This window comes from Embiotoca jacksoni, unplaced genomic scaffold (assembly GCF_022577435.1).
Source record: "Embiotoca jacksoni isolate LCO1_2020_lvr unplaced genomic scaffold, fEmbJac1.0.p SCAF_11, whole genome shotgun sequence".
Lineage (NCBI taxonomy): Eukaryota > Metazoa > Chordata > Actinopteri > Embiotocidae > Embiotoca > Embiotoca jacksoni.
In genome coordinates this window covers 19035483-19061888 of record NW_027185241.1, presented here as the reverse complement: position 1 = coordinate 19061888, position 26406 = coordinate 19035483, and the positions used below count along the sequence as shown (strand labels likewise).

The window sequence follows — 26406 nt, the reverse complement described above, 5'->3', positions numbered from 1 at the left end:
CACACTGGAGAGGTTTCATAACACAGAGAGCATGGAAACCCAAGAAATAAGAAGCATCATGAAACTGGGCACCTCCCGGGCCCACATGGCTGCTCCATATGTGATGGGGGTGGAAGCAATGAAGAGGTCCATCTCTCCCAGCGCGAAGCACTCGTTAGCTGTTGTTTAGGAGAACAAGCTTTTTGTTTTAACTCATCACCTCCCCGTGTTGGGAGGATTTCTCCTCAGTAACCATATGAATACAAGTGTTGCACATTCACATTCATTTACAGCATCTCATTTCGTTTTGTTGGAACGCTCTTCTGTTGCTGTCTCCCTGTGATTTCAGCTGAAAAGATGTCTGGAATTTTACATGTAAAACGTGGCTTTGTTCAGCGTGAGTTCATGTGAGGCTGCAGACTGATCTATATTCAGGGTTGATTGTTAGCGCAGCGTCGCACTGAGCTGCACGGCACATAGTAAAGAAAATTGTTTCCTCCCTTGCGGGCTATGAATTTGCCAGTATGCAGCAGGAACAGAGAGAACTTGAAATGACAAGCGCTGACAGTGTACGGTGACTAATGTGCCTGTAGAGAGTGGATACATCACCAAATGCTGCCAAATTACAATTGACATGACGGAGTCCGTTGATGTGCTCCCGAAACCAGAGTACACCTGATACACAGCAACTCACCCTCCAAAAAAGGAACCACACACTCACCACTGGTGTCATTTGTTTGGACGGTGCAAGCGTGACATAAAACACTTCTGCTCCAATAATCTGTTTCACCACAGCAGTGTGGAGCAGAAACGATGTCATGGTAGCACTTTACATCCCAACTCGGTAATAAGAATTTATTATGGTGGTAAGAAGATATTATACAACAAGTAGTTCCGACCCATAGATCTGATTGGTCAACTGGACATTTGGAACGCACTCAAATCATTGTGACATCACACCCTGCTCATCACTAGAGATATCACTCCGCCTCCTCGAGGGCAATATATATAATTCATATAATATGCAATATGACGTTGTTTTTACTTGTTGTATTAAATGTGACCCATTTGGTGAAATCAGGTCTCTTTTGGTCCTTTTTTGTCTCTCCGAGCACCCGTACCGTGACACCACGGATAGTCGGGCACTTAAAACCCTAGTGGCGGCTAGCTGGACCGTTTGGTTTTAACACGATGCGGTGCGAAAATTTTAAAGATACATGAGTCGATACTTTTTTTTCATCAGATATCTTAGTTACTACCAGACTGAGCTAGAAGCAGTTTAGAGTTTCTATGTGCCGTATTTATTCCGTTTGAGAAACCATCTGTAGAAAGCAATAAAACGGACTGAGAAATGCTCTCTGTTACTATGTCGTTGCTAAGGGTCGGCCTACTTCCTGGAGTAGTAACCATTGCATAAGTTACGTAAGAGTCTACTGACGCGACTGATTCGTTTCCAATTCTTAGTCACACCCCATGTGTTGCCATGGAAACAGTAATTGCACTTACAAAAAGTTTCATATTTTGAGAGCGAATTGCCCCACAATATCAATACATTTAGATCACATATTTGATTTAGTTGATAACTTGTTGTTCAATCACAATGTTACCCTGGAGAGTATATAATGATGTTTACGGACCGTATCACTGTCGTGCCAATAACGATGTTAAAGCAGCCCTCTTGTGTAATACTGCTTAATTACAATCACACTGAGAAGGTTTTTGCAGTATTGGGATTCGGTAATCAGTTGTAATTAAGTAATAGTAACTATTATTTGGCTGCAAAGAGAAGTAATACGAGTTATTACCTGCAAACACACAATTGTTTGTTTGAAATAACTATCATACTGACTGAAGACAAAAACAAAAATCTGATGGTCAGACTGTCACATTACTGACTTCTATAAATGTTTAATTCATCTCATCACACTGCAATGTAAATCACAACACACAAAACATATTGGCAATATTAGCTCTTGTAATTCACACTTACAGAAAAGAAAAGAAAAACATGAATTATGTAATTGCTGGAGCTAAAAATTTCAGTTGCAGTCATAGACGGTTGAGAAGTCCTGATCTAAATCCCGTGTAGTGACATGAAAAGACAGAGCTTGGTGTACTTCGATCACAGTCAGATCACGTTCAGAGTCCAGAGGAGGTGTCAATTTGGTTTGGGGACGTAGTGAGAGACTTCTCCCTCATCGAAGGCCTTGCTCTGATTGCTGCGCTCACATTCGTCCAAAAAAAGCAAACTATGTGGGAGAGAGTACTTCAGAGTTCCAAGTAACTTCTCCGAGCGAACAAGGTGTGAAAACGCCTTAAATCTCCCAGACACTTCTTCAGGGGTCTCGCTGTCTATCAGTGCTCTCCCTCCTCCTGGCCGACTTGCATGCTTAATCGACTCTTATTACTGGAGCTGGCTCACCTTAAAAAGGCTGATGGGAGCGCTCTGCTGTGCCACACTTCCCTCTGCAGGCACAAGAGGAGACCTCCACACTCGCCCGTTTGTCTCATCGCTGCTTTGCAGTGTAAGACTGAAGGAAATACTGCGTTAGCGTGTGTGCTGCTGGTGTCTATAAACTGCATATAGCTTTCTGGGAGAATCCAGCTCTGTATGCAGCACTTTCTTCAATCCCTGCTGCTTGCTGTCATACAGTTTATTGGATTGTAAATCACGTTCATTTTCATGATACCTTGAAAGATATCAAACTGTGCCTAGAAAATTATTTACTTCTAATAAAGTGTGGTTTTAAAGATGGAAGCGGAATAGATTAATCAAACAAGAGATGTTCTTTGAATCTGCTGAGGATGACTTGAACAATCTCTCGGTAACAAAAGCATAAAAGTAACAGGAAAGAGGAGTCCCTTTTTCCCTTTTTTCTGATCCTCTATCGCAGTGGTTTTGATCTGGTCTCGCCTCAGGACTCTTATGTTTCCTTTTTCACGACCCAAATTTTGACATTTTTGTCGCCTCTCAAATTTATTTTACACAGCAGCTCCTGGAGTTGTCTTTGAAAGTACTCGACGGGTTTGTCTTTGTAAGTGGAGTGTTTTGTTTCTAAATGGCATTCAATTTTTTGCTGCATGCCTCTTGCCGCCAGCATTTTGCTGCACACAACACACTGAGGTCCTGATCCCTCTCTTTTGCCCTCAGTGTAAGAAAATCCATATTTCATGTATTCTGTGTCGTTTTAGCGATGCGCCATTTTTACAGATGTTTAAATGAGAGCTGATATGGCGACACGTTAGCAGCAGACGGCCATTGAACACACACTATGTCATGGGAAAGACGTGTCCTTCAAAAATTTAGATTTTAAACTTTTGACTTTTGTTTTCTTACGAATGTGTGACACATTCAAAGTGACTTTGCGACCCACGTAAGTTGACAACCCCTCTTTCTTTCACCAACCCAGTATCACGGCAAACTGTGAAATAGACACGCTGATCCACTTCAGCAAAACTTGAAATAGCCACGCGTTGGCCTCTCGGGGCGTGACAGTTACACGTTTTCCTGTGGTGGATGCAAATGTAACATATTGCCTGCGTGGAGCCATATGATTTACAGGAAAATGAAATTTATAACTAAAACATGTAGTTGTGGTTAGGAAACAAAAAAACAACTCAATAAAAACATTCTCACCTCCTGGATTGCAACCTCATTGTCTCATTGACCAACACTGCCAAAAAATGTCCTTGGCACCTGATCCCACGTCACGTGACATTTACGTGCGTGCACGTTTCATGCTTTCAAAACATGTAACTGTCAAGCCTAGACACGCCAAAGTGTGGCTACAGTATTTCACGTTTTGCTGTAGTGGACCGGGCGTGTCTATTTTACGCTTTGAAATGATACTGGGTTGCTTCCACAAGTGTTCATATCAGCCAGTATCAGACACATCCTTATAACTGGAGAAATGTGAGGCCTGCAGTGCGAGTTACCGAGGTGTCCTTCAGATAGGATTGTTGTTGTGACTTTTTTTTTTTTTTACCCTGGTCTCAGGTTTAATAGTGTTTTTGCTCGCTCTGTTGTGGCCCCAGTGTCAGATCGAACATGTGTCTGAATCGCAGTCGGACATTTAGTTTCATGAAAATATACAGACCCTCAGTGGCTTTCGTCTGATGAAGTATATATTCTTTCCATCAGTCACGCTGTTGTTATAACAGCAGCAGAATTGACAGGAGGCGTCAGAGGACCCTCAGAGGTGAGGATGAGTTGGATTGTTTGGCTACCATCATATGGGGATTTGTGGCATGCAACAAAAGTTCAGTGACACTTTATTGATCCCTATGAAGGAAGTTCAGTTTCTGCATGTGTGCTTCAGCGTGAGGTGGTGTCAAGGTAAACTGCAAAAAGCTGCTCTTGGAGCTGCTGCTGATTCAGGACGAATTCCTCAAACATAATGTCCTTTCATGCCAGTAGCAGGCTGGCAGGGGGGTTTGGAAACACTCTCCAAGGTGCCCACACAAAGACGAAACATGCCAAAGTTTTGTATGGCTGTCTTTGTTCTCGGTAAATTAGGATGAAGTGCCCTATAGAGCACCATTATATGCGACAGCCTGGAGTGAAGTGCCCTCATAGGTGCCCTTTCATTGGAAGTTAGTATGACCCCCACAAGTGAAGAAACATGCAATTTAGGGTGTACTCAAGTCAAACATACTTGAAGTACAGAATTTGATGACTTTTCAATAGGAAAAAGAAAAAAAACAACAACAACAGGATTATTGCCCTCTAGGGTGCCCCCCATGGATGTATTATGGAGATACTGGCTGAGAAGACAGTGCACATTCATTCACATAAAAGTTGCTCTGTGGTGTATATGTAAGAATGTTTTTCCAAGCTTCCTCCATGATGTGCCCCAGATTCCTTCAACCTGAGCCGAGTGAACCCCGTTAGCTCCCCACAAATATGAACGGGCCAAAATATAATAATCATAGAGCTCTTCCAGACTTTCTGAATTTCATTGGACCAATGAGATCAAATTATATTGAAGAATAGTCATTCTGTTGGTTGGTAACACAAAAACAAAGTTGAAGTTTTACAGCCACTCCTTTTTAAAGGGTTGGATGTGGGGAAAAATACTTTTAGGGCCAGTGTGCATCTTGTGATGAATGGGTTAGTTCGGTTAATGCAGGTTGGCCACTGGCCCCGAATTGTCACACCACCCAGCAGTGTTACTGGGATTTTAGTGCCTCCACATTTGAGAAAACATGATGCCATTATGAGCACCCTCTCTGTACAAAACACACAGTGAAGAGTCCTTCCAGTAAAGAACATGAGATACTGTGCCCTATAAGATGCTCCTATGATGGAGTTAACTGGTCATTATGGTAGAAATCAATGTATCTTTTATTTGGACTGACTATGAGGAAAATAATCACTCTTAAAAGCATTCTGTGGTTGTTTGGTCAGTGTAGATTCAACATTTGTTCAAGTAAAGCTTTATTTGCAATTCAAACAGGTGTATGGATCATTTATTAAATTATACCATTAAGAATGCTTTACTAATGTGTTTCAGCTGTATTTTCTTCATTGGTTTGATATGAAAGCCTGTTGAAAGTTCAATAACATGCTAAGCAGAATGCTAAATGGATAGTAGCTGGCTAGATAGTAAATATTTGATCAAAATGGTAAATAAACCTGGTGATATAGTGAAAATTACTAAGATAATCAGTGGTAGTACTATTTTTTTTCCTCAAAGTCATTTATCTTGCATTAACTTGCACTCATAGAGACTGAGATCAGACTGATTATAGAATGCCAAGAAAAGGCAGACAACTGAAGACAATGCAAATGCATTTACAGAGGGTTCTTCATTCAAGGGCTGAATCCAAAGCTGCAAAAGCAGATAACAGAGGCAAAGACAGGTTGTCATTAGCATAGCAATTCGTCGAACTTAAACCTCTACCTCTAGGGTTAAGCATGTTTTTAAAATGACAATTGTTAAGAGAGCTGAAAACAGAAATCCTTTTAACAGATGTTGCTTCTAAAATATTGATCTTAATTGGGCATGTAACCTTTTTACCAAACATGCATCATTGTTCTTGGCTGGGATAGGTTGGGGGGCATAATTGAAGGTATCAGGTCCCCTTTGTATTTCCCAATCTGAGCCCACCGATGATTTATGCAGTGGGAATGCCTGCTGTTATTATGAACTGGGAACATTCATGCATGCAATTATTTTCTTTGTTGATAAAGCAGAAGAGCCGACACAAACAACTATTTTTAACTTTGACTGTTAGGGTCAGTGACAGCAGTGTGACATTAATTTTGTGACATGATGGCTACTATGTACTTTCATAGTTGTTCATCAGGTAAGTCATTTTGTTTCCAACTCAGCTTAAATGGTTCCCCTCCCTACTACTCATGTTTACGATGTAAGGCAACCAATATATGTGATGTTCAGAAACTCCCACACTGTGATTTGTCTGTGTAGTCAGGAATAGTGGGACAGGAGGTTTTTCTTTCCTACCATAAAAGATTGATTTATCTTCGTTATCTCAGAGGTTGACCACATCAGAAATAAAAAGTGTTTGTAGGCGTTTCAAACAGCCACACTGAGGCTAAGGACAAAGCCGTTTCCAGAAAAGTTGAGACGCTGTGCAAAATGTAAATAAAAACAGAATGCAATGATTTACAAATCATGTAAACCTATATTTAATTGAAATTAGACCGAAGACAACATATCAAACGTTGGAATAGAGACATTTAGAATTTGATGGCAGCAATACGTCTCAAAAAAGTTGGGACAGGGGCAACAAAAGACTGTAAAAGTTGTGTAAAGCTAAAAATATCACCTAGTGGAACATCTCACAACCAATTAGGTTAATTGGCAACAGATCAATACAAATTATTGAGTATAAAAAGGACATTTCATGTTTTGGAGCAACATATGCTGCCATCCAGACAACGTCTCTTTCAGGGAAGGCCTTGATTATTTCAGCAAAAATAATGCCAACCCACATTCTGCAAGTATTACAACAGCATGGCTCTCTTGTAGAAGAGTCCAGGTGCTAAACTGGCCACCTGCAGTCCAGACCTGTCACACATTTAAAAAAAATTGGTGCATCATGAGATGAAAAATACGACAAAGGAAAGCCCAAACTGTTGAGCATGTAAAATCCTATATCAGGCAAGAATGGGACAACAGTTCACTTCCAAAACTCCATTAAATGGTCTCCTCAGTTCCCAAACATGTACAGAGTGCTGTAAAAAGAAGTGATGCAACACAGTATTAAACATGCCCGTGTCCCAACATTGTTGAGACGTGTTGCTGGCATCAAATTCAAAATGAGCATACATTTTTCATAAAACAATAAAATGTATCAGTTTCAACATTTCATGTGTTGACTTTTGTGTATTTGCAATTAAATATGGGTTTACAGGATTTGTAAATCATTGCATTTTGTTTTTATTCACATTTTGCACAGCGTCCCAACTTTTTCGACAAAAGGGGTTGAAGTAAAAAGCTTACCATGTTACAGAGGAGTGACCTGACATCGTTTAAGTACAGAGATGACAGCACACGGTGTTTAGGCTCCTGGAAGTCATTCATAGTGTTGAACTCAGCTGTTCGCTTAAAAAGCGACAGAAATAGTCATGTGATGAATGAAAAAGAGCTACTGACACAAAAGTTCAAACCCTGGCTCCTCTCTCACCGTCACACAGGTGACCAATCACATTGTGAAGTGGGTCTAATGGTCAGTTTTGGATTATCCCCTTTTCCACTGCCTGTATTTACTCTATTCTACTCACTTTTGAGCTTTTCTGGATATATAGTACCCCCCTCAATGTGGCATCAATATTATAACAGCGGGGAACTAGCGTGACATCATCTTCAATGCAACACACTTGCTGAATCCTTTTTTAGCAACCAAAGAGAGGAATGTCTGAATGGGTTGCCGTTTATTGAGTAGTCCAGTGAGTTTAAAAAAAAAACCCCGCAATGACGATGGCAGGTGTGTTGGGCCTTTATCCTTCGGGACATGAACAACTTTTTTTTACATGATGTTCTTTCATAGCATTAGAAAAAACTAAGTAGAGTACATACTGTGGGACAGGAGTTGAACATGACTTGCTGTCAGTTTAAATGTATACACGTTACTTTGCGTTGTTGTTGTATCAGACAGCTATCTGATCAAAAGGAATCTGTGTATGTATCCAAAAAACATTCAATATGGATTAAAGTATTATTGCTCAAACAAACTGGGAAGTTTGATACACATTGTAGATGTTGAAAAGATGTAAATGCATCTGTCTCTTCAAGAAGCACGGAAATCTTTGCCCCACACCTCTCTAACTACATAATATGCGCTCACTGCTCATCTGTTGTGTGTCCTCTGTCCTTGTGATAACTCAAACTACAGTTAAAACCTAGGTAATGTAGAATCACACAGGGATGTAAATAATCAGCATGTTAAATCATAAAGTGAATATGAACAGAACAAAAGTTTAATAAATAAATTCAATTCAATTCAATTTAAAATAAAGTTAAGTTTTACTGTAAAATATTCTAATGGAAATATCATCCTTCTAAGGGGCGTCATTGACTGTCCACCAAACTGTCCAGAGACAGGCCTGCCTCAGAGGATTCTGTTTTAACATATAGTGTACACACAAATCAAAATACATAACCTTCTTTATAACAACAGGAAACACAATCCATGTAAATTAGGTGTCCATCAAACTACAATTTTGGTACTTCACTGTGAGTTAAAACTTATGAATACAGTAAAAAGCAGTGTCCAAATTGATTACTCATTTTTGTTTGGTATAAAAACAGCTGTCGCATATTCAAAACCTACTTGGATATAGGATGTGTACCAAGAACAAAGGGACTGACCATTAAGGCAAATAATGTATAATACTTTTTCTTTAGTCCAAACCATGTGAATGAAACTACAGGTGTGAAAGCAAACTGCAGACTTTGCCTTCTTTCCTGCACCTTCAGGTCCACACAGGAACTGAAGCAGAAACTGTCTCCAAGCAGTGCTGATATATTTTGCCACGGGTGATAAGAAACCCTCCTGTGGTAAACCTGTTGTTGGAAACATAATAGAAAAATCTCCAGGCCTGCTTCCCAGGCCACTGCCAGTATCTAGAGGCTGCTAGATTGGCCATGAGCAGAATTTAAACCCATGAAATATGGAAAAGGGCATCATGTTGGCTTGAAGCCTGGCCACCCACTCAGCCCTCCGGCAGGGGTCCCAACCCATCACATCCCTACCTTCTCCCTGTGTGTGTGTGTGTGTGTGTGTGTGTGTGTGTGTGTGTGTGTGTGTGTGTGTGTGTGTGTGTGTGTGTGAGAGAGTGTGTGTCTCCCTTTCTGCTTATTCTCATTCATACACTGTTTGCTAAATTGGTTACACACTGCTCTGTCATTATGATGAAATGAGCCCTGATTGCCCAGTGCTTTGCCAGGTAAAATAAATTTGTTCTTCTATTACAGCATGATAGACAGGGTTGCCTTAAGATAAATGCAAAAAAAAGTCTTTAGCATCACGAGGTTTGCCAGGGGCCATTTTGGCTCCATTCAATTGTTTTTTGCCAAGTAACAAGATGGCTGCCAGTTTCCACAGCAGTCTGCACCACCTGTGATGGATGGCCCGGTGGGTTAGGCTACACAAACGCAGCTGTGATTGCACGGCGCCATAATGGAGGAAAGGGGGGAACCTGTGAGCAGGAGATAGACAGAGGTTTTATAAGCTCTCATATTGCTTTGAGCTGAAAACATTTGAGACACAGATTCAAAGCTTGGAAACTGTGGAAAATTAGCTGCGGTCAACCATAGCTGCACTCGTTTGCTCTGTGCCCTGACACAGGAATAATTGAACAAAAACTTTGAACTGTTTTCTTTTTTACTTTTAGTCAAGCCAAGTACAAAACATTTCGGATTAAACACAAATCCACTCAATTTGTCAATTAAAATGGACAAGGCAGCTGATTTAGAATTGCATTTTCTCTAAAGGTCCTTACATAGTAGAACATGTCTTGTGAAAAGCATCAAAAATTAAGATTTTCTTGACCTTTTGGAGGGAAAAGTATTAGATGCAAATAATATCAGCAAGACAAAAAAAATAGCAAAAGTCCAGCTCCCTCTAAATTTTTATATTTTCTGATTTTCTTAATATATCAATAGGTTTCCGTCTGCTGGTCACTGTCACATTGGGAAATGTGATATTTGCTGTCATTTTATGGACAAAACCAGAATATCCAATGACAAAGGATTTCTGTTTATTTGTTGTTGTTTTTTTCATTGAATATTCTGTCTTTTGTTTTCCGTAAAGAGACAGTTTACTGTTATTTTTACTGTGATGACTCAAAACCAGGTGAATCAAAGATAAGATATGATGAGAACATCAGGTAAGAACTGACAGACAATAATATTGTTCAATGTCAGGTGCTTCATATTTATGGCAGTACAACATTAATCTACTTCTGAAAAGGAGATATTTTGGGCAGCGAATGAAACTTATTCCAATAAAGACTTTTTGCAATTCATCCATTTTAAATATTTTCAGTTAGTTTTTCTCCATTGACGAGAATTGTGTGAACATTTTTTTAGAATTTTTTTTTTTAATATATATTTGTTTGAATTTCATTTTCATAATGAACAACAGGTTGTCAAGAAATTTATATATTTTTTTACCACAGTTTTCTTAGTGAAATTACCAGAAGTTGCATTGTTCAATTATTTGTGTAAATTTGAACTTCCGGACGTCAGTCTGGAAATTTGGTGTGAGTGGAGTTAAAAGAGGGGAGCCTACCAGACTAGCAGCTCAAGGCTAAATTAGCTGTTCATAGCATGACACACCTGAATCTTGAAACTGAACTGTTTCCAGTTGTGTTGCATTATGGGAAACGTTGGCTCCACGATTTGACAACGAAGAAGAATGTGTGGAATAAAAAAAAAATATATATATATATATCTGCTTCTGCTGCATCAGTTCTGCTCTTTTTTTTCTAAAGTGTTCATCGTGAGGCTGCCAATGTTATGAGTGTACAATGCTAAATCAGTGGAGTTCTCTTAAGTAATTAGCTTAATTACATATCAGTCACACTTCTGTTGCATCACTTGGGGAAGAGTTGTATTCTGTATTTGGACAAGTGATGAAACACTTTGCAAATGTTTTCAACCGGAGGAAATTAAAATGATGAAATGTAAGTCAAACAAACATGGTATAATTTATAGTCATTGACAACATTTTTAAAAGCTGATGGGAAGACCATCAACATGACTTTGTGTTTCCTCTAAACTTGTTCTTTTCTAGTGACTGATATGAAAAGTGGTTTAATGTAAGCATTTACTGTGCTTCCTGTGCAGAGAGACATGCTGGACATCACCCAAATCATGAAGGATCTGGCCAGTATGGTCCATGAACAAGGAGACACGATAGGTAAGTGTGTGTGTCTGTGGTGTGTTGAACATTGTTTACATTTCTGTCCCTGACTCAATTAGCAAACATAACCTTCATGAGCATGTTTTAATATGATGCGCTTGATTAATAACGTGAGCATGAAAATTCTGCTGGGCAAAAATAAACTTTTTAACCTCCATCTCGCTGCCATGTTGACAGCTTCTCTGATGAAAAACAAAATGCTGTGGGTTTACACAAATAGTAGCCTGTCTGAGAAAATCCATTTAGACACCCTGATATCTGTAAACAGCTCTCCGGTCCCTGCAGTGTTGGAGACTTGGCAGAAAGAATGAAACTTAGCAAACAGATGTAAGACAGATATAGAAGCTTTGCTGCTGGGTCACAAATGTGCCATCAGCGAAGTATGGCTCTATCATGATCATTCACCGGAGAATCGACGTTTACTTAATGTCAAACGAACAGCCCACCAAAAGACATACCTGAAAAATAATTGGAATGATGGGGTTGTAGATACATGTTGAGTACAAGTGAAAGGTCTGATAAAGGAGATGACTTTCCAAATTGAAGTAATTGTCTTTAGCTGGGGTCTGTGTGCAAAACATTTGAAGCTGCGCCTGAATGAGAATCAGTTCATTTACAGTTAGATTTCTGGCTTACGTAGCCAAATAAATAACTTATATAAATTATATTATATTATATTATATTATATATACTATATGTTATATAATTATATTATAAATTACTTATTTAAGTAATAAATTACTTATTTAAATAAATAACTTGGAGGCTCGTTTAACCTTTCAGCCTTCGGAGTTTGCAATTATTCTTTTAAAGGATGAGGCTGGTGTTGTTTCTATTGTCAACAAATGCCATAAAATTACATGATCAATAATATTGATTTGTACTGTAGCCTGCCACTCTAAGCCTTTTGGCTCCTACTGATAATGATGTAAATCTTTAAAAAAAAAAACAGCTCACAGATACAATGAGATCCAACTTTGAGACATCATAAAAAAAAAAAAAAGAATGTTTTTAGGTCAACCTTGAAATAAAAAAAAAAGTTTGAGGAATTAGAAACAATTAAAAAAACACTAGAAGTTCCAAAGAATAAAAATGTTTTGTGTCCTCACTATTTCTAGGTCAGGAATCAAATTGTTAATGTCATGACAGTAAACCCATGTCCCCCATGTTGATCACACAAGGTTCATGAATAGTATTGTTAATATAACTAAAGTGATTTTTGTTTTTGTTTTTACGTTAATATATTGTCCTTGTCATACATATACTCTGTATTGTTTGGTTGTTCTGCAAATACCTCACAAGATACCTCACAGACTTCTGTGTGTGTGTCAGCAATTAAAGACTCGAGGGCAACATTTAGGTGGCGAAACATAAAGCAGGGATAGCAGCAAAAGAAAAGGCTTACATAAATACTGTACATCAATGGCACAGCTATATGCCCCGTCCAGCTTTATGGTGCGGAAGCGTTGTGTGTGAGGCGGCTTCCTGAATGGAATGAGAAGAACTAACTTGTGCAAATTGCTTCCTTTTTGTTACAGTGAGCTTTTGTCTGCTGCCTTCAATCAGGCTAATGTAAATGCCCTTTAAATACCCTTTAGAATCAGGCTGACTCAGACAGGCTTACCCCAATTCTATATGAATGGAATACCTGTTCTCTTTTTCATTTCTTACCCTTTTTCTCCAATGCAGTAGTCTGACTGGTAATTAGGATGGCTAGAATTTAGAGCGTGATGGTGCACATAATGTAGCATTTTCCTGTTTTGAAAGTTTTGACTTTCCTGTCGTTATTTCATAGCCTGTATTAAATCTTCATATTTTACGGTAAATCATTTATTCCAAGACCACTGGAAGTCTTTACACCAACTGGACCTGTTTTATACTAATATGTGGCACAACAGTAAGAAGGTCTTAAGGCCTGTGTGCTGACAACAAAATATGAAGAGTGGTATGTGTCTCTTTTTTTTTTTCTTCTTTTGATGGAACATAAAACAGTGCGCATGCTTGTCTTTTTGAAGAGCAAATGCAAACTAAATTGCATACCGTTCTCAGACTTTCAAGTATGTTCTGCCTCGAGCCACACACGAATCCATGATGTCACTCTGCCGCTAGTGTATCTGTTTCTTTCACTTCAACACACTCCTCACGTCACTCCCTCAGTCAGACGTGGAGTGAAAAACTTCCTTCCATCACATTTGGTTCTTTTTTTCTATTTGTGAATTCTGCTACATCTCGTGCTTGTTCATCACAATCATCTCAGATGAACTGCTCAGAGTTGTTCAGCCATTTTGTCATTTACATGAGAAAGACTGTTGATATGGTGTTTTGGACATGCAAGGTAGAGGAACACTGTGTGCTTCCACCTAAATGGGCGAACAGAGATATAGAAGAGGAGTCGGTGGAAGACTGCAGAGTTCACTGGCATTATACCACAGCAGAGGTCCAATATGATCATTACAGAGCCAGGTAATAATGGACCTCCACATTAAAAAGAGATGCACTGAAATTGCCTTTGGCCTTTTTTGAACAAGGCTTTCTTGGTGTAGTAGCGGATATGAATAATATGTGACTGTGCTGTGGAGGCGTTTGTAGAAAAAGCAGCAGTTAATACAAATAAATGAATAGGCTGGAGAAGAAAGGATTAGTGCTTTTATGGCCTATTCATGCCGGCTGAGGAAATACTATATTAAAGCCCGTGAGTTGCTGATACACAATCAACAAGGTTGCTTCAGCAGGCAGACACACACCCTGGCACACCACACAAAAGAGCTGTTAACATGTATTCATTTGTACACATCAAAAGAGTACATTCTTTTTGTTTTTCCCAGTGATTATTCTGGGGTTGAACATGTTGGGACCATGTTTCATGTTTGCTATTTCTCAAGTTAAAATGTTTGAATTTGTCTTTAGGGGTGGCTCTAGAAATCCCATCAGATCACGACAAGGATTTTTTCTATTTGGGGTTTGAATGAATCAAAACCTCATAGTTCACTCTGAACCACAAATGTCAACCTCTTGGTACTGTTAGAGGATCACTAATGTTATTAGGGTTCATCCTCTGGAACACACAAATGTTGCAAAAAAATTCATAGCATTACATCCAATTTTATCTTTGTTGATACTCTAATTAAGTGGGTCAGGTTCGGGTGCAATCAATTAAATTACCAATTACTCAAGCATTCATTCATCCATCCATTCATCCATTTATTCATTCATCCATGCAATCAATCAATCAATCAATCAATCAATCAATCATTTAATCAATCAATCAGTGGCTTTTGGGGTATTGTTGGTCTCAGACCCTGTGGCAGTTGCCTTCTTTGCCCAGTTAGTGATCCAGCATTGCACAGACTCAAAATAATGCTTTTGAACCCTGATACTCACTGCATGCTGTTAATTACATGTGCTGTCATGTACATGTAATTTACTTTCTCAAAAACAATGGAATTAGTGTCAAGTGACCTCTTTACACCATCATGTCACTTATTTGTGGAAAAAACCTGCCTCTGAGTAGAGAAGCAGAGAAAAACATTATGAATAAGTGAGTTCACTTTTAAATCCCTATTTTTGTAACTGGTCCAACACAGACACAGATCCAGATGCAGATTTAGGTGCATTGGCATTTTCATGTAGTGGAAAGGGCTTTTTCTGCACTTGCACTGAGTTGCAATTTTTATGGACTAACTTGAACCCAGCTGCGCTGAGAAGGGCAGCTCGACGCAACAGGGGTTTTGTCAATAACGAGGCACCGGTGCAGTCATGACGCACCTTCTTCAGCCATTAGAAATGAACAATGCGCTGGGCCACAGCAGTTTGTTGGGAATGAGAGGAGCTGATTTGATTGGCCATGATTGAAGTCGGCTGTGACACATCTTCTAATCATCTATTCCTCCTACTTCACCACCAGGCCACGCTTAGGTGGGTGAAAATAGGGCCCACAAACCTTACTTAAGATGTACTTTGTGTTCCCTGCCTTCTTTAAATCACCAAAAGAAGTGCATTTAGTCAATTAACACAATTAATTCACACAACCTCCTCCTCTTGTTTAGTTAATTTTCTACAAGCTCAAGTGGTGCAGTAATTATCAGAGGCCATTGCAGGCTTAAACACAAGGCTTTAACCACATCTGTAAACTGGCTGTAGCCTTTTACCATCATCCCACTAAAACAATCAATAGCACTCTCCCTGTTATCAGCCAGCTGCAAATATATGTGGGTAATTATGTGGTAATACCAAATATTTTGAACCATCTACTTAAGTAAAAACATTCTGTGTCATCCCATTAAGTTATGTGTTTCTACAGCCTAGAAAGAAGAGTGCTTGCTATTTCAGCAGTGTTCACTGCTGGACCAGTGGTTCTTGGTAACACGCAGGGCTGGTGGCTGGTCATGTAATGCGCTGCCAAGGCTGTTTGCAGGCTAACAATATGAGCCAGAGTCACTCTTTCCATCATGGGCAGGATGATTTACCAAGAGTACATGTGTTGTTTTTCTCATGTACAGTATGGGAATGAAGGAATAACTGAATGAAAATTCGCTGCATATCACCTGCTTTGACCAATAATGAGAAATAGCTAGTAAATGTGTGTTAATAGCTCTGGCATGTTTGCTGATATTCCTCTTCAATTGATTCCTGGCAGCATTATATCAAGTGCCACCACTGGAATTGTTCAAAGTAAGAGCTTTTGAATAGTGGCAGTGTGAACTCTGTTAATTTACTGAGAGATATGCTTAAAATATGATACCACAAAAATGACCTCTGATTGCACATGACACAGTTCAGTAATTTATTTTTTGGGGGGTAGTCTGTCAAGTGGGGGTGGGCAACACCACAAAATTAGTTTTGATCCAATACCAGGTGTTACCCGACCAGACTCAGCAGATACTTGTCATTGCTAAAAGCAGCTGAAGGACAATCATGTGAAAAGCACCATTAATATGTACCTTCTGAATATATTTGAATCACCACCATTTAATTTGCCAGATATGAGGCATTTGTTTTTACTTTTTCTCTGTTAATCTCCCCTCCTCCCCCTTTCTCTTTTGGAACTGGAGTGACAGTCTGATAGTCTCACGGATTCAGACAGACATGGGTTCATTCATCACAAACTTAAGGAAGCAATCTCACCAACATGGAGGGTAGGGCTTTCCATATGACAGAGCATCCAGGGTTAAGCTGCAGAAGGGTGGGTGGAGATAGAGGCATGACTATTTACATATTCATAGATCTGTGCATACTGAATAAAAACAAGTACATCTAAGCCACTTCATTGTTAATAATAGTCCTTATTTATATAGAACTTTTCCAAAAAGTTTACAAAGTGCTTTAAAGTGAGTATTAAAAGCAAGTCAAACTTCTGAAAGAGGGATACGAACTACAACCCCATTTCCCCAAAAAGTTTTAACACTGTTTAAAATGTAAATATGAATAGAATGCAATAATCAGTAAACCGTTGTGGTTACCAAACACTGGGGTTATCCAAGTGTTATCCTAAGGAATCTGGACTTGCTTGGCTGGGTAGATCAATGACTCACATGGATTCTCAATGACTCTCACAGTATTAACAACCCCGGAGGAGGTTAGAAGCCTGGGAGGAGCCACCAGTCATCAGTTAGAGCTAAAAAAGTGAAGAAAGAACCTCGAGCAATTCCATTTGCCTTCAGAAAACAGTTTCATCGACCATGACCTGAATGACCAACAATTTGTACAGACATACAATGGATTTCCAATTGTACTTAAATATAATTCTAGTCAAACAAGGCTACATAATTCGATGCCACAGTTTACTTTTGGAGAAAGCCTGAAAAGAGAGTTCAGTCTATGTGTCACTACTGATGCTCCGTTGTCAGGTTTTATCTGACTGCAAATTAAGAAAAGTGATGTCACTGTAGAGTTTGTGATGTGGCATGAACAGGGCCATGAGGACACCATTCTTTTTTGGCAACATGTCACTGGGGCTTAATGTTATGTCCAGTCAGCTGCTTGACAAGCTAGACTTAGACTGTGTGGTTTGGGTGTGCATTAAGAAATGGTGTGGGCCGTATGGGCGGTGTGATACTGTCAACATACAATATCGTTATCCTTGTGGTTTGATTTGTGTTGACTTTAGGCAAGGCACGTTTATTTGTGTGGCACATTTCAACAACAAGGCAATTCAAAGTGCTTCACATAAAACCACTAAAAGCATCAAAACATAAAGCAAAATAAAAAGAACATTTAAAAACAGTTAAGAACAGTAATTAAAACATTAAAAACAGTCATTAAAACTTTAAACAAGCTAAAAAAATAGGATAACAGTTAAAGTGCAGTTTAAGAAATAAAATACAGTAGTAAAATGCAGAAATGCAAGAAATTAATTAACATCCTTAAATCGGCTTCAATGAAAGGCAGCAGCAAACAGAAAACTCTTCAATCTTGATTTAAAGGAGCTGAAGGTCTCAGCAGACCTTTAACACCTTCACCTCTTATTGTTTACTAAGGCCAAGGTGAATTATTTTGTGAGTTTGTGTATAGTTTCATACATATGGAATTATCTAAATACAATGGAATTGAATGTTCATTTTCCATATGTACTCTATAACATTAATTTTGAACGCACAAAGTGCTATACAAGTTTGAAAAGGATGGGGAGTTATCAGGCAGAGAAAGATCAGTTTCATGTGAAGTGTATTATTTATCATAGACTTATACTAGAATAGATTTTAGAATTTGATTCATACCAGACTAAAAGTCAGGATGTTTTGGCCTCTGTTGCTTAAATATGACCATCCTTTAAACCTTTCTCTAACAAGTCCAGACTTAAAGAAATGCGATGTTTTGATGAATTGAAAGTGACCCAATCTGCTCTGTTTCCTCAGATAGCATCGAAGACTACATCCAGACTACATCATCTAACGTGGACTCAGCCAATCAGGAACTTGCCAAGGCCAACCAATACCAGGTAACTAGTGACTCGTCCCGTGCTGCCGTGGGCTCCTGGCTTTGCATTCACTTTGTTCCATTTTAATTGTGTGTACTTGACTGAGCTTTTGCATTGTAAAGCACTCACAAGAAGCTTAGCTTGATCAGCCATGCAAACAGGGACTTTGCTAACTAGATTACACAGCTTTATCACATCCCCCACTAGCATAATAACAGAGATGATGTAATTTCATGTCATACTTTACCCGCTTTTGCCTTCAGTTAAATTAATTGTATTTAGAAACAGGAAACATAAAATGCTTGCCTGGAGTCTTATAAAAATACAAAACCACACATATAATTTATATTCAATGGACATATTACTTCCACCAAGATAATGGTTATAAATTTGCAATTTTTTTCCCACAAGTGAATTGACTTAAAGAGGAAAATGCATTAATAGGCAACAGCCGCATCCAGAAATTAAATAGAAATTGTTTTATTTTTTCAATCTCTGTGGTTTTTGGGATTGCTGGAATTTCCACTTCACAGCACATATTGGAGAGACTTTTATGAGATGCCCAAGGGTCTGCTTTCGCTCTTTCCTTTTAAGGACATATGTGTTCTCTGCCATTCTGTCAGGGACTATCTCAGTAGACCAGAGCTCAGTGTGGCTCTGTGCTGTGTAGGCCCCTGGCTATGGTAAATGATGTATTGACTTAAGTGTCACAGGGTTAATAAAGGATATACCTTTTTTACATGGGTTACATATCTTAAGAGCTTAAGCCAAACTCTCAACCTGCAGCTTTTGACAGCTTTGGAAAATATATTTATTTCCATTATGGTATTTTTGATATTATTGATATGTGATTGTTTTGTGTTAAAATGTCAGTAAAAGGTCAAATCCTTCTGGAAACGGTTTCAATCTTTTACCAAAATGATATTTTCTTTGAATAATATTTTGCCCAGGGAGCACAACTATAATTTTGCTAGGTTTAAATCTTCAACATCACATCAGCAGCTTTAATATGGAAACAACTGCTGGGCACTTTCCAGAGTGTGTCATGACTGCCGAGCTTTCTGCCTGTCCCCTCATGCTGCTGCTCTACTTGAAAGGGAACAAATGAGCGAACGGCAACAGCTTTCCCATTAATTGTCATTTCATTATCTCAAGGAGAGCTGAGCCGTGACCAAGCTCACACTGAGCAATTTAGCTCTCCACCAATCCAGACGGCCGCTGTCTTTGCAGAGGCAGAGTAGCTGAATGGAAGAAAAACAACAAAGGCAAAGATAGACAGACAGAAATAAAGTCAGACTGATGGACTCCCATATTCAGTGCTGTTCCATGATGACTCGCCTGTTGAGAACACTGGCAAACGTAGAAATAGTTGTCACACAGAGTTCATATATTACTGCCTCCATATTTCTGAGAAGAACTGTTAATAACTGTAGCGATGTGGGTGGTGTGCATGGAGCAGGGGAAGCTATACCCTCATGAGTAAGTACTCCAAGTCTTGTCGCTTGATCAACATCAGCACATGGTTTTGTGACCACTGGTGCGGGTGCATCTGTGATTTTTTTCCATTTACCTGAGCAAAGACTGCATGTCACATTCTGGGTCAAACTATGTAAATCAGCAATGGAGACTCTTGAAATGCTTCAGAAAGCCTGTGGCAATCAAGCAATGTGCCTGAAGAAGCGTTCTGAGTGACATTCATGTTTCCAAGGGGCAGATCGTCACTGTCCAAGGCCCAAAAAGGCACATCAGGTCAGGAACACAACCACATTGGTTACCTTCGACATTCATGGGATTGTGTGTCGTGAATTCGTCCCCCAGGGTCAGACTGTCAATACCAAATTCAACTGATGTTCTGAGGCAAATGACCAGAACTGTGGCATGATGGCACTTGATGCACACTGTGAACTCACACCGCGTTGTAATCGTGCAAGTTTCTCACATGGAACAACAACCGTTGTTCTCCCTTACCCCTACTCACCAACTTTGGATCCAAGTGAATTTGACAAAAACTTTGATGTACACTGTCACTGTTATTCATTGACTCAAACACAGTTAGCTGACCAGAATTCTTGGCTCTGTCTTGCTTCTTTGACACTGCCTAATCAATAACCAAATGAGAGACAATACAATCAACCCAATGGCAACCAAGCTTTAATAACATAACTAAAGCCTGAACGTAAGAGTTACCATTTCAGAGCTAGCGATCTGTAGGATGATGGCGGCAAAGGAGGGTGGACATGTTGCTAGTATTGCCCCATTTGTGCTTACTACTGATCAACATTTTTTCACAGATTGTAGTATATTTTAAAAAAAAATCATACAAATTGCCAAACGAGTGACCTAAATCTTTTTGATTTATTTGTCAAGCTCTTATCTATCATCTTCCCTAACATTTTTTTGTGTGGCAGTAGTAGCCACACAGCACATACTGTGGTAATAATTATTAGCTTGCTAGATACTAACCGACCGACCGACCTACCTACCTACCAACTGACCTACCTACCTACTGACTGACCGACCTACATACCGACTGACCGACCTACCTACCTTCTGAACGACCAACTGACCTACCTACCTACTGGCTGACCAACCTACTGACCGATTAATCCAATGACCAACCGACTGACCAACCAAACGACCTACCTGCCTACCTACCTAGCCAAGATGAGAATGAGAAATGAGAAAACAGATACCGATGAAAAGGGCTTCACCTTCAAAGCCGTCCCAGCTTTTTTAGAAGCTATTTAAAATATACACAACAATGATCTAATAGCCTTACATCAGATTGGCGCACAACATGGTCAGGTTGGTAGTCCTGAAAAGAGGCAGAGCAAATTGGTATCAGGCAGGCATCATTTTAAAGTAGGCATCATCATTCTTTGGTTCAATTACCAGCCACCACCTGCAACTCAACATATTTAGGAAAACACACAAAAAAGTGAACAGCACCACCATCATGCAGGGAAGGAGAACAGCACAAGACAAATAGTCTTGTCTCTGAGTCTCCATGACGGGGGGTCATCAGAATATTGACTGACTTTAACCGCTATCACTGCTGACATAGCAAGTGACTCTTTAACTGCTCACACTGCACATAGTTAAACTGTGTCTGTCCGCCTTTTACTGTTTTTACATTGAGTGGCATTGCAGCAGCTTTCAATGCTTTTTTTTTTTTCTACCAACACTTTTAACTACTGTCATTGCTGTATATACATCAACTGAAAAATCAGCTACTGTCAGCTTGACACTTCAGCTGATAGTTCAATTACTATTGGGACTTTCACTTCCACTGTAATGTGGGCTTTCATCATGGAAGCTTAATCTGACACTGCTTTCTTCATTTCAATAACTTTCACTGCTTTCAGCTTTAATATTTCTGTTGGCATTTCTGTTGTCAGTGCTTACATAGCAAAGTGACACTTCACTGCATGAAATGCACACACTTCAACTTACTCCAGTGCTCCCAAAATCAACTATAAGTTCTGCATTTTATCAGAAAAAACATTGTGTAGTCTAAACCTGGCTTTAGCTGAGAGGTCATTTGCTTTTAGGGATTACATGACACAAACTATACTTTAATTCCTGAAATTCTTCAACTCAACAGCAATATATGAGTAAACAATTAACATTTTCAAACAAACAATTTACAGTGTTTACAAATGCAACATAAAGCATTGCATTTGTTATCACCATAAGACTTTAAATTAAAGTTTTGAAGGCTTGAACAATGCATACAAAGCTCCCTTTGCTAAGTGCATTTATTTTTCATGACAGGGGATGCCCATTAACAGCGAGCAAATGTGAACTAAACAAACAAAACCAAGTGACATTAACATGATGAACCCACAATACATTTTGTATTTATTGTTTTGATGAATGGACTATACATGGAAACTCATTCTTTGGGCTTGTTATGTCCAAACAAAACAATAAAGAACTTGATAGCGATGTGGTCAGGACCTTGCTTGTGCCGAGGTCCGTAAGCATTACTGAAGTAAGCATCCATAAGCAAATCCTCGAGAGTAATATTACAATTATACAAAGAGTTACCAACTAAATGAAATATGTAATCAAAATGTATTCATATTGTGGGGCAATTCGCTCTCAAAATATACAACTTTTTGTGACTGTGATCTCCGTTTCCATCGCAATAATGGCTAATGACTAATAATTGGAAAATACTCTTATGTATCTTATGCAATGTTTACTACTGCAGGAAGTAGTCCAACCCTTAGCAACCACCTAGCAACAGGATTTCTAGCTTTTCTATTGCTTTCTAGGGATGGTTTCTCAAACTGAATAAATACAGCACATAGGAACACTAAACTGCTCAGCTAGCTCGGTCTGGTTTTAACTAAGATATCTACTGAAAAAAGATATTGATAGAATATTTTAGCACCGTGTTGTGTTAAAACCAAACCGGTCAAACTAACCGCCGCTAGGATTATAAGTGTGCGACTATCCGTGGTGTTACGGTAAGGGACAAAAAAGGACCAATGACCCGATTTCACCAAATAGGTCACATTTAATATAACAAGTAAAAACAACATTATATTGAATATTATATGAAATTCAATTCCAATTATATATTGGCATTGATAAGGCAGAGTGATATTTCCAGTGATGAGCTGGGTGTGATGTTATTTGATTTGATTTGATTTGATTTGATTTGAGCACGTTCCAAATGTGTAGTTGACCAATCAGATCTATGGGTCAGAAATACTTGTCGTGTAATCTACCCTAAGATTTATGAATATCCTTTTTTAATATATATATACCAATCAGTGGCTTATATTTACCCAATATGAAGTGACTGCAGCGTGAAGTCAATGGCCCTATTGTGATCACATACAAATTCAAGAGGAAAGAGGAGGAAGGGGGACTTGAAAGAAAGAGACTGACAGCAAGTCTGAGCACTGCTGTAGGCATGAACACTCCTGGATGCTGGTCTACATGCACCAGTGCACATCTCCACCAATGGTCAATTAAGAGCGGATGTCATTTTGTTCTCGTGCCCCGCCTTGTCGACTCACTTTACATTGAAAATAAATTGAATCTATAATCCATTATCCGGAGGCAGATTACTCTCCCTGCTGCAACTTTCTCTAGTTGCTGTGATGTTTTATCACCTCATCTGTGTTCAATGGACCATGATGAACTCTCATTGTTGATTGCTGCACAAGATGGTTTATAATTACCAATAAAACAGATGTTCTTGCAATTCACTGAACAAAAGCTCAAGCCATTTTTAAAAGTGGAAAAACTTGTGCAATAGCTAAAGTCCTTATTGATTTGATTTACGGCGTTTGTACTGATTTCATTGTTTAGACTAAAAAGTATGTTCATTTCCAGATTTGAAAATTGAACTCCAACTGAACAACTAAATACCTTCTGAGCGTCCAAAAAAAAAAAAGAGGAAGAAGGAAAAGAAAATCAATGTGACACAGTTTCCCTGCGGCTACATTGAGAATATTATAGAGCTATTGTGATTGTGGAAGGAACAAAGGAACAGGAAGGGGAAGGAAAAGTGGACATGAAAAGGAAGATGGCTCATAATTAAATGGGTAGACGAATGAATGGATCCATCCACATGCTGACACATCTAAATTGTTGATATTTTTAGAATACGATCATGAAAAAGAAAAACCCAACTACAGTGTTTTGGCTCTGAGTGATCACTGTACCTGGACTGGGAGGATGGGCCAATGCTGACAGATTCAAGGAAACGGGCTTCCTATTCAATCACTCTTCCCTCTGTCCCTCTGGACTCTTTATGCTATTCTGAAGGATATGCAGTGGAAAAAACTATGTTTGAAGTTACCCAGGTTGATGTCAATGACACTCCTCTGGCGCTGCCTCGATCAGCCACAGCTGGACTGAGCATGTTGAAGAGGAGAGAAAACACGTGACTGCAAATAAGACATGAATACAATTCTGAGATGCTTCTTAATGCACATTTTTGTTTGATTAAAATAATGAATGTAAAAGGCCAACTAGCAACTGATGTGTTCAGTACACGCAATTTCAAAAAAAAAATATTGTTTTAAGAATTGCCATTAAGGAAAAGGAAAATATATTTTACTTCCTGTAAATATATATGTTTTTAAAGTCATTGGTTTTATCCTTATAGAACTTTGAATGTGTAAAATATGTTCCTCTATATTTAAATCTGTCCTTAACTTTAATCATGAACATGCAGGAGATGTCAGGAGATCACCAAAATTGCAAAAACATCTGCATATGTGAGGCTACCCATTCATGTCGGCATGGCTAATATAGCCAATCAGGTACAAAAAAAAGATTATATTTGTGAGTTCAAACTTATAGCCATAGTTCACATATAACCAAATTAAAGCATTTTGCATCATAAAAACGAGTTTACCCTGTATGTAGGGGTTAGTTGTTACTAAATACTTAACAATAAACATACCTGCATAGCTGACAGCACATGAATTTACGTGATACCATAAAAAATAAATGAAAAAAAAGCACAACATATGGCCCATTTGGAGCACCTACACAAGCAAATTGAGCTGGCATGCTAGAGCAGCTGGATGTTTATGATGATGTGTATATTTCTTAGGTTTTACTGGTGTAAGCTAATTTAATAACTTGCTTCTTTGAAAGGACCAAACAGTTACAAAGAATTTATGAAGGAGTTTACTCACAAATTTAGTGCTGTACTGAGATGTTGTCGGGGCTCATCCTCCTCGGTACTCCTGGAGATTAAGGATTTCCTTAGTCTGTCCATCAAGTAGCTCTCTGGCTGACCAGGTGCTCTACAGGAAGAGAGCAGTTGGCGTCGTCCATAAAAGGGTTGTTTGAGGAGCTATTCAGTTAAATATGTTTTCCCCTGCAACATCCAGCAAAGTGCTCCACCGGGCCCCTGTGATCCTCCTCTTATTCACTCACCAATGTGACTTTGGAATTAGCAGTTGAATAAAAATGGTATTTCGAGTGAGCACTGGTGATATATCTGAGAACTGCCACCTACAGATCCTTGATTAACAAAACCTTCCAAATCAGAAAGCCTGAGAGAAAAAAAAAAGCGAGCACAGAAGCAGTCATGCCGTTTGACTGACATGTGATCTTTGGAGAGCACAGCACAATAAAAGAAATCAAGTCTGACTAACAAAGTTTGAGGACTAACTGAAAAGAACACAGACAACAACAATTGATTGCTCAGCAGTAACATTTCAGTCAAAGTAGAAGACAGAAAATAATTATTGATTACCATTTTATGTGAAATGTTATGTTTGGTGTCTTGTAAGATGTAAACATGCTGTAAATCAGTATTCACATGTTGGTATGGATTCTTATGGTATTTCTATTGCATGTGTGAGTCAGGCTGTAATAATAATCATATCCTGCTTTGTCTCCCCAAAACTAATTTCCATCTTAACTCTGCTCTTGACACATCTGTGAGCGAATGTCAGCCAGGTTAACAGCCAGAGCAAAGTCAGAGCAACCGTGCAAAGTCAGGTTGGCCCACCCTGCAGGTGCCTGATTCCCACACCTTTTACAATGTGAAAGGCTCTATAAAGAAAGGATTCTCTTATTGAATCCAGCATGATTGTACACATCACATCTTGCTGTGAGACTAGTTCACCTTCCTTGCTCACGGTTAACCCTCAATAACAGCAAATGAAGATTCCTTTGTAAATCAAAAAAGGTTTTGTCCATCTTTATTGTATTCTCTAAGAGCGTCAATGAATGAGCCAAATCACTATAAATGACTGTTTCCTGTTGAAACAATGAGAAGTGAAGCAGCTGGTCACAGTTGAGGCAGTTGGATGGGATGTGTGACTACAACCAGATTTGATTTGAGGAAAGCTTTGTTCTCTTAGGAGTCGGAAGCTCATGCTGATATTTTGCAGAGAAATGATCAATAATAAATAAGATCTGATTGGTCAACTGGACATTTGGAACATGCTCAAATCATCATAACATCACACCCTGCTCATCACTAGAAATATCACTCCGCCCTCTCAATGGAAATATATAATTAGAATTGAATTTCATATAATATGTAATACAAAGTTGTTTTTACTTATTATAGGTCTATTAAACGTGACCCATTTGATGAGATCAGGTCTATTTTGGTCCTTTTGTGTTGC

The 26406-nt window shown here is 38.9% G+C and overlaps 1 protein-coding gene across 1 annotated transcript in view; it reads left to right on the top strand.

Annotated features, from left to right (window-relative positions):
• tsnare1 (T-SNARE Domain Containing 1) overlaps nucleotides 1-26406 on the top strand; it is a 170836-nt gene that overhangs the window by 102428 nt on the left and 42002 nt on the right. The window contains exons 9-10 of the mRNA XM_069143474.1: nucleotides 11298-11370; nucleotides 18228-18310. Coding sequence (XP_068999575.1) covers nucleotides 11298-11370; nucleotides 18228-18310 — 156 coding nt within the window. The remainder of the gene's footprint in view (nucleotides 1-11297; nucleotides 11371-18227; nucleotides 18311-26406) is intronic.